The sequence below is a fragment of the Chrysochloris asiatica genome, unplaced genomic scaffold (genome assembly GCF_000296735.1).
Source record: "Chrysochloris asiatica unplaced genomic scaffold, ChrAsi1.0 scaffold00035, whole genome shotgun sequence".
NCBI lineage: Eukaryota > Metazoa > Chordata > Mammalia > Afrosoricida > Chrysochloridae > Chrysochloris > Chrysochloris asiatica.
The window spans coordinates 11,088,396-11,098,008 of record NW_006408553.1 but is presented as its reverse complement, the minus strand read 5'-3'; the positions used below and the strand labels follow the sequence as shown (position 1 = coordinate 11,098,008).

The 9,613-nt window shown below is 34.0% G+C and overlaps 1 protein-coding gene across 1 annotated transcript in view; it reads left to right on the top strand.

Annotated features, from left to right (window-relative positions):
* The window catches only part of LOC102832847 (disintegrin and metalloproteinase domain-containing protein 18-like), a 197,331-nt gene that overhangs the window by 80,901 nt on the left and 106,817 nt on the right, over window positions 1-9,613 (top strand). The window contains exon 7 of the mRNA XM_006859991.1: window positions 975-1,040. Coding sequence (XP_006860053.1) covers window positions 975-1,040 — 66 coding nt within the window. The remainder of the gene's footprint in view (window positions 1-974; window positions 1,041-9,613) is intronic.

The following is a 9,613-nucleotide window of genomic DNA, read 5'->3' as shown; positions in this document are numbered from 1 at the left end:
TAAGGTAGCTATGAGTCGGTACTGACTCGATGGCACCTAATAATAGCAACATAAACAAATTTGAGAAGTTAGCACTTCATTTCGAATAAGATATTTTAAATCATCCACATATATACAAATAGTATCAGATAGGATCAGTCAATCGAAAGAACGATAGATAGATAGATAGATAGATAGATAGATAGATAGATAGATAGATAGATAGATATGTATGAGATAGATAATGGCAGCAATTGATACGTAACATGCAGGCACATTTTGAAATGTACTTCATATTTGAAAATATAAAGAAATCTTTTTAGATCTGGATTCTACACTTGAAATGTAGTTTTTCTTTGTTTGATCATCTATTTTAACTCCTATTATTTGTGACCCAATTAACACTTGCTCCTTCATTATCTTTGCATTTGGTAACCAATAATCTTGGCATAATGAAAAAAAAATTTAAATCTCTGAGATTAAGCCCTATTCTCTGAAGCTATCGGATTGGCTCTATTCTTTCGTGCCCATATACTGTTAATAGTGAGAATTACATTGTTCATCTGAGTTTTTCTAAACTATGAACACTCAAACATCCACCACCCCTTTATTTTTCTGCTAAATGAGTGAAATATTTTCATTGTGCCACAGTTGGTGTTACTATAGTCTTTAGGTAGTTAGCCAGAGAGAATTTTCAAGGATGAACTAGTAATATAAATTTGTCATTAGATGACACAACAGAGTGTGTATTTTTATAGTCACTTTTTCTCATTCAGTACTTACTTGTATAATAGCTGGTAGAACTCTATTAGGCTCACTGTGAATCTTTTCTATCAAGAATTTGATTTGAAGTAAAATTTTCTGATTTACAGTTACTTTTTATACTTAAATCTCTGTGAAGGTTTTATATGTATTCTTTCCTCATTATTTTAGTTCTTAACACATTTAATACATACTTCATATAACTCGTTTGGTGTTACTTGTTTTACTTTCAGAAAACTCCTCTTTCAAAACAATTGCCCCAATATCTAGAAATGCATATTATAGTGGAAAAAAGTTTGGTAAGTCAAAATTTTTCTTTGTTTCACCCCCTCATTCTTCCTTTCCCCCCCTCCTTTTACTCTCCATCTTTTCCTCCCTCCCTTTTTACCTCCCTTTCTTTCTCATGAACTTTTTACTTTAGTTTCAAAGATCTTGTTGTTGTTAAGTGCCATCAAGTCACTTTAGACTCGTAAAGATCCTGTATAGATTTTCCAAGGAGTGGCTGGTGGTTTCAACAATTATCCTTGGGGTTAATAAAGTTCATTCCTTCTCCTAAACATCATATCAGGACTCTAAAGGTAGTATGATATTTTTTTATTCTTTCAAAATAATAATATTTTATTTTAATTTCTGTTGCTGTTGTTAAGTGCTATCAGGTGATTCTGACTCATAGTGACCTGTATAGGGTTTCCAAGAAGCAACTAGTGGGTTTGAACTGCCTACCATGCAGTTAGAAGTCCAGCGCTTATCCTACATCTCCAATTATGTCATTAGTAATAAAACCTAAACTAGCCTTAATCCCCTACACTATCTGCTCTCCCCACTCCTAGTTTACCACAGTATAGCTTTGACCTCACTTCCTAATTGCCTTGATCTTACATTAGCCTGATCCTGCCTCATTGAACACTCATCATTTTATGAACTTACAGATATTTTTCACTGTACTAAATATTTTTGCTTAATATTTTCTCTTTCCTCCAAATTTTCAGTGCCCTTAGTTCTTTGCTCAAATACTATATTTAAAATTTTTTCTTCTCTAACTAAAATGATATCTCCATAAAATTAGTGTTTCACATTTTAGGATATTTTTTCTAACATATTCTCTAGCATCGTTTTTGATTGAATAAACTTACAATCTTTATTATATATTTAATTTTTATATAAAATGTTTGGATATATAACAAACTCCATGTACAGGCCTGTAGATGTTGTTAAGTGCCATCATTTTTCCGACAAATAGCTGAAGAACGGTTGGTGAGTTTGCACAACTCACCTTGCTGTTCAAACTGACCTCTCTGGCTAAGGCATTATCTTGCAACAAAGAGTCACTATAATTTCTACTTTCAAAAATTTACATTATGATATCCTACATACGTGAATAAAAATCAAAATTAAACCTAATACTGGTCTGATTCATAGTGACTCTATAGCACAGAGTAGAACTGCAGTATAGGGTATCCAAGGCTATAATCTTTAGGTCAAATCTTTCTCGCATGGAGCAAGCTGGTGTTTTCAAACCACTAGCATTTTGGTTAGCTACCCAGCACTTTAACCACAGTACCATCAGGTGTCCTTTATATATACATTGATGTTGCTGTTGTTGTTAAATGCCGTCAAATTGATTCCTACCTACAACGACCCTATATGGGGTTTCTGAGGAGCAGCTGGTGAGCTTGAACTGCTGACCTTGTGGTTCAAAGTGACTTTGCAGTCCAGCGCATTAATCCAAAGTGCCATACTAGGACTCCATATACATTAATAGGATATGTGAAATGTAAAATGGTAGGTAATATGTAGATGTAAGGTTTTTTTTTTTAGGAAAGTCTTCATAGAAAAATTTTTTTGAAGAATGACTAGAATTTGTCAGATGGATAAAATTGCAGGAATCAGAAACAAATGTCTATAAGGCAATTTATAAAACAATGAGTAGTTTGATATAGATAAACAACTGGTTTACACTAACACTTAATAGGTATATCAATGATGGAAATATAGAAAATGCATTAGAGAAGTATAGACTACAAGCACAAAGAGCGTTAGAAGGATATCCAAGTCATGTTGATGTTATTGGAGAAATAGAAATGAAACGATATTTAGGGGAAAGTGGATAAGAGGATTTTAAATAATGAATCCCATACTTGTTGCTGTTGTTAAGTTCTGAAGAGTAAGAATTGCAAGGTCTGCTGTTCAAACACACCAGCTGCTCCTTGGAAACACTATAAAGGGTCATTATGGGTCAGCTCCTGTAATGCATTTTCTATATTTCCATCATTGAACTGCTGACTGTGTGGTTCAAATCAACCTTGCCATCCAGTGCTTTATCACACAGTGCTACACCAGGACTCCTGAATTCTATACTTGCTCTTGTTGTTCTTAAGTGCTGAGTTGGTTCTGACACTTAGAAACCCTGTATAGGGTTCCAAGGAGTGGCTGGTGGGTTTGAACCACTGACCTTGTGGTTTAAAGTGACCTTGAGGTCCAGTGCATTATTCTGCAGTGTTACACCAAGAATCCTATACTAAGGAGTCTTAAATAGCAGAACCTAATCTCATTACCTCATTTCCAACTGGAAGCTAATAGAGAACTTACTTCAAGGCCTTTAAACAAATAGATGTATAGAAAAGTCTCATGAAAATATAGAGGAGAAGCTACATAGAGGTGAAACAAAGAGCCCTAGAATCAGTTAAGAGTTCATTACAGTAGTTGATGCCCAAATGTTTGTCTGTTTTGGGGCAGCATTGGATGTTTTAAATTGTAGGGGGAGTTTTTGTTTTATTTTATTTTTAAATAGTTTGCAATTTGTATAAGTTACATAAAGTTAGTCATAATAAAAGTCACTTTGAATTTTTACATATGCAGGTTGCTATGAGTCTGAACTGACTCAATGGTACTTAACAAAAACAATTGGTAAATATGTGTTTATCTAATAACTAATGACTCTCTGATGACTCAGGGGCACTTTTGCATATTGTTATTGATCATTTTGATATTTTTCAGGAAATGACAATATAAGGTTTTAATTTTTTTTTTATTGCTTTCTGAAAATTCTGCATGCATTCTGAATGCATCTTTTGTCAGAAAGCTAGATGTACTGAGAATATTTTCTTTTAGTCTATAATTTGTTTTTGTATTCTCTTAATGGTATATTTTCAAGGACAAATGTTCTTAATTAAAATGAATTTCAGTAAATACCATATTTTTATTATTACTTTTTTCTTCCATTTAAGAAATATTTTCTTACCCTAAACAAAAATATTTTCACCTCTGTTTTAGTTTTGGATTCCCAGGGTAACACAAATGGTTAGGCACTTGGATACTGGGTTGACTGTTGAACCTATCCCAGAGGTAGCTAGGAAGACAGATCAGGCCAGCTTCTTGTTTAAAAAAAAAATTTTTTTGTTGTAAATTGAGTGAAGGTTAACAGACAAGATTTACATTCAACAAATTATATGCTTTGCTTTATCTCAATGATTACAATTCCCTTCCTGCAACAACAATTATCCTACTTCTTCCTTGTGCCTTCTTTTTCACATATTATATTTCATAAATGAACAAAGCAAAAATACTTGGTGTATACATATAAAACAAAACTATATATATATATATTCATTTAAATGTCCTAAGGGCATTATTCTGCAAGCCAGAACTCCTGCCCACAGGCACACAACCTTACTTAGTCCATGGGAAGCTCTTCTATCTCTCAGTACCATCACCTCTGCCATCGTCTCTGCTGTTATCAATTTTCTAGGTAGTATCTCATGCTTTACTTATGTTTTTCTTTTGTGATGGTCCTTGGATCTTCTGTTACTGAAATAAAAGATGAACGACCACTCCCCTCTTAGTTGCACATCTTCTACAATTACAGTTTTGACTATCACAATTAATTTTGCAAACAATTACTCACAATTGAATCATAAAATCCTATTCACCATTAATTCCCATCCCCTTTAACTTGATCCATCTGGAGAAGAGTAAAGCTATTCAGTGGAAATTCTACCTTACCCTAACATTCTGAAACTAAGCACATTCATGAAAGCATGTAAGCTTTGTGCCTTTATAGCACCCCCATTTTTTATAGCCAATATCTAGATTGTCTGTCCCTATCAACCCAGTGTGCTAAGATGAAGAACCCTTCCATTCCGGTTGAAATTTTGAGAAAATGCATCCATAAACACAGGTCCAGTTCAAATTGTAGCAATTTTACACTTGCTAACAATATCAAGCATCTTTATCTTCATCTTAACAAGTTCTGGTCAGCTAGCCATCCAAGCTAGGTCAAATGGGTACTAGCTTCAAGTTTGGGAGTTCACTGACACCTTTCTGTACTTCAGACCAGCTGTCAGGCCATCTACTTCTCAAAGATTATAATTTTGAAAACTCTGTAAAGCACTTCATTCTGCACTCATGGGGTCACTATAGTCAGAATAGATTCAAAAGCAGCTAACAACAATAAAAATGCTTTATTTGAGAGGGATTTTTAATATCTTTTTTACATATAGTTTTACATCAGAGGGTCAAATCTTTTCTAATCTCTAAGTGTTCATGATGTGAGGTGAGGTAGGTACTAAGGCTTTATTTTTCTATAGATGTAGCATATTAATTTGTTCCAGTGCCATATTTTTAAATAAATTCATTTATCCCTTTAAAGTGCATCAAAAATTAAAAGCATATCATGAAATGTGAGTATGGACTGGTCTATTTCAGGATTTTCTGTTTCTTTCTTCTGTGTATAGGGTCACTATGTGTCTGTACTGACTCAATTGCACCTAACAACAGCAACAATATTATGAATAGTCTAAGTAAAAATGTCATTTATGAATAAGAATTTTAATTCTTCATTTCTAAATTTTTATTTCCTTTCTTTTGCTTTTCATTCATTTTCTTGCTATATGTATATATTTATTAATCAGTTACTTATTTCTTTTTCTTGATTTATTGACCTAGTATTACTCTCCTATATTATTGCTCTCCTATATTGACCTAGTATTGCTCTCCTATATAATATTTAGAGAAAATACATTGTCTATAAGATAGAAAAAGGGTAGGAATGTGTTCCATATTCTATGGAACACATGGAATAGAATATGGAACACATTCCTACCCTTTTTCTATCTTATAGAAAATGTATTTTCTCTAAATATAATAGTAGTTATCAACTTTTGGAAAATACCTTCATAGAATTAAGAAAGTTACCATATATCCCTATATTTATGAATTTGTGTAGTTTGCTCCCCCCTATCCCATGGACATTTGTTGAATTTCAACAATTTTTTTTTCTGCATTCATTAAAAATTATATTATGTTTTAAAAAACAACTCCTGTAGTAATTGTACTAATTCATGAAATATGATGAATTTTTACAAATCATTGTATTTATTTGGATAATATTCTATTTAGGCTTTTGGGCTTTATGCTGATAAAATAATGCTATGCACTTTTTTCTTATTACAAGGATTTTATTCATTTTGGTTATCAAAAATATCCTGATTTCATACACCAAGTTAGTTATTTTCTTACTTCCTATATTCTCTTCATTAATTTTTATGTTAATGCATAAAAATGTATTGCTACAAAGTCACAGAAAATTTATTAAACAAAATATGAAAATGTAAAACTATTGTTTCTCAACATATCCCCCATCTAGGTCTATATTATCTCTAATCCTTCTCTAGAAATTCTGCATTCTTTGATTTATACAATTTCAAAATGGCAGCTTCAACATTCTCATAGAGGCTCAGATCATGTTCCTTTAAAGTGTTCTTTGAATTTTGATGGGGCAAGATCAGGGCTGTAGGGTGGATGAGGTAAGGCTTGTAATGGAAATTTTCCTAGGACAACCCTTACTACCCTTGAAAAAGGAGTAGGTGCATTGTCATGATGGAAAGAAAAATCTCAGCACAACTTTTATAGTCTTTTTTCTTATCAATACAGGTTTAATTTTTTAAAAAACTTCTTCATAATATAGTCTCATTGTCTTCGTGCATCCTATGAGAAAATATATCAAGATCACACATTTTAAATCCCCCCAAACAGTCAACTTATCATTCTAAGCTGACCACTTTTGAATTTAACTGGCCCTGCAAATCCCTTTTGAAAGTCATAGATTTGACTGAATATTGCTCTCTGAATCATACTGGTAAACTTCAAGCTTCTTCCTCCGTTACAATTCATCCCATAAAATCACCTTCATTTGGTTCAATCTTGGATGAAAGACTAATGGAAAAATCAGCTTTTGAACAAGCTGGTCTCACTCACTTTGGGCACCCATCCATCCCAAAATGTACTGAAGCCAAGATAATCACATAAAACTGAAAATGCTAAAACAGCTGAGATCCCAACTTCTGAAGCCACCATATCAACAGTAATTTTGTGATCTTCTTCCACCACTTCATGTAAGAAAGTTCTTCATTCATGAGAACTAAAGATCTTCCTTACCTTGGCTCATTTTCAAGGTCTTTTCAACATTCCTTAAAATGATTAATATAAAAAACTGTTGTTTTGTGTTGGGCCACATTCCAGTAAACTTGTTGAAAAGCTTTAATAATTTGAGAAAATGTCCACTTCACTTTTGTTAAAAATTTGATATTACTCCTGACATCAAATTAATTGCTATTAATATCTCAAAAAGTATCCTTTTTTGAAGGCACCCTAATGAAATTAAAACTGGATTCAGAAGAATAGGTGGAGCAGCTTTTAGTATGAATGTTCTAGCATCATAATAAATGAAGAAAAGATTGAAGGATTTCATTTTACTTGTATCTACAGTCAATGCTTATGGAAGTAGCAATCTAGAAATCAAAGGATGTATTGCATTGAACATATCTGTTATAAAAGACCTTTGAAAGTGTTAGAAACAAAGAAAAACACTTTGAAAACTTCTGTTCCAAGTCATGGTATGTTTAATCACCTCAAGAAAAAATGCCTTTGAATTATGGTATTGACAAAGAATACTGAATACCAGAAGAAGGAACAAATCTGTCTTGGAAAAAGTGCAGGCAGAATGTTCATTAGAAGAGAGGGTGTTGGGTCTTCATTGCATGTATTTTAGATATATTATTGGGAGGTGCCAGTCACTGGAGGAGGATACCAAGCTTTTTAAGGCAGGAGTGAGCAAAAAGAGAAGACCTTCAAAAAGATGGACTGACACAGTGGCTATAAAAATGAACTTGGACAAAGACAGGACAAAATAGTGTTTCACATTATTGTACATAGGTACCTTATCTATCACATTTATTTCAGTTTTTTGTACTTGTGGCTTGTCTATTTTTCCATGATGCCATAAGCTATACCACTGGTACTTCAAATATCAACAAAGTCATCCATGGTGGATAGGTCTCAGTGGAATTTTCAGACTAAGGCAAGGTAGAAAGAAGGAAGAGGTAGCACTTCTGAAAAATTAATGACTCAAAACATTATTAACTGTGATGAACCACTGTACAATGTAATGTTAGAAGATGAGCCCCTGAGGTTAGAAAGTCCTAAAAATGTGGGGAAGAGCTGCCTCCTTAAAGTGGATAGAGCCTTAATGATATTGATGGAATAAAGTGTTGAGGATCTTCATTTGATGACATAATACATTTGAAAATGGGAAGTAACAGCGGTAAATCTTCATTAATATTTACATTGAAGAATATACAAAGCCTGAGTCTAGAAAAATAAAGAGGTCTTCTGCAGCAGATTTGCTTACTGTAGCACGTTGTTTGATTTCTTCACTTCTGCTTCCATGAGTTGAGCTCATGGTTGAGCTGAGCAAAATGAAATCTTTGACAACTTCAATCTTTTTACTGTTTATATGGATGTTGATTATTGGTTCAGTGGTGAGAATTTTTGTTTTCTTTATATTGAGATGCAACCCATCATGAAGGCTGTGGTATTTGATCTTCATCAGTATTTTAAGTCCTCTTTGTTTTAAGCAAGCAATGTTGTACCATTTGCATTTTGCGAGTTGTTAATGAGTCTTCCTCTAATCCTGATGCCATATTTTTCTTTGTAAAATCCAGTTTCTTGGAACAAACAAGATGGCAAAATGAGTAGAAGTGCAGTGAGGAACTCTGCCATCAACAATACAGAATACCAGACCAAGCAGGCTCAGGGTATGGTGCCAGAACACCATATATAAAGGAATATTTAGAAGATTGGAAAACTTACGGCTAGGGGAATTAGTTGCAGAAGAAAGAAATCTGATGCTTTCTAATCCAAGATGCTCAGCTGCTCCCAGATCCACCATCTTGGGTCAGACCAAGCAGGGGAAAGATCAGAGCAGCCACAGACACCTGACAGAACTGCGGAGATAAAGGTGTAGACACTATGTTTTGTTTGTTTGTTTGTTTTTGTATTTGTTCATTGGTCCCTTGCTGTCTGTGCACCTCCATGCTGGTTACCAGAGTGGGTGCCTAAGTGAGTGGACTCCCCATCACCATCCCCGGAGGGTTCTACTATGCAATCACACATATCCCCTCAAAATTTAAAGTGACAGTTTCCTCTTAAATACAAACGGCAGTGCAAAATGGCCAGAGTTGGCCCTGAACTGTTTATCACTTGGAAAAAGGCCTGAACAGGGATTGTTGAGCTGGACAGTCAGACTAAAAAGGAAATACAATGAAAATTAATTCCTGAGTTAGCTCACAACAACCATCAGTGGCATCTTGAAATTTCTTAGGAAGAAGAGTGAAAAGGGAAGCCCATTTCCTGATCACATCTACCTGGAGGCAATCAGAAAGCATAAAAATACCAAAATACACACCTAAGTATTAATGCCACAGATAACTCCTCAATATGCCCCCAAAATAGAAACAGATGACCATATCAGCACATGTCCAGAAATAAGATAAAGTGACTGAGGCAAATGAGCTGGAAGTGGACCTACACTCCA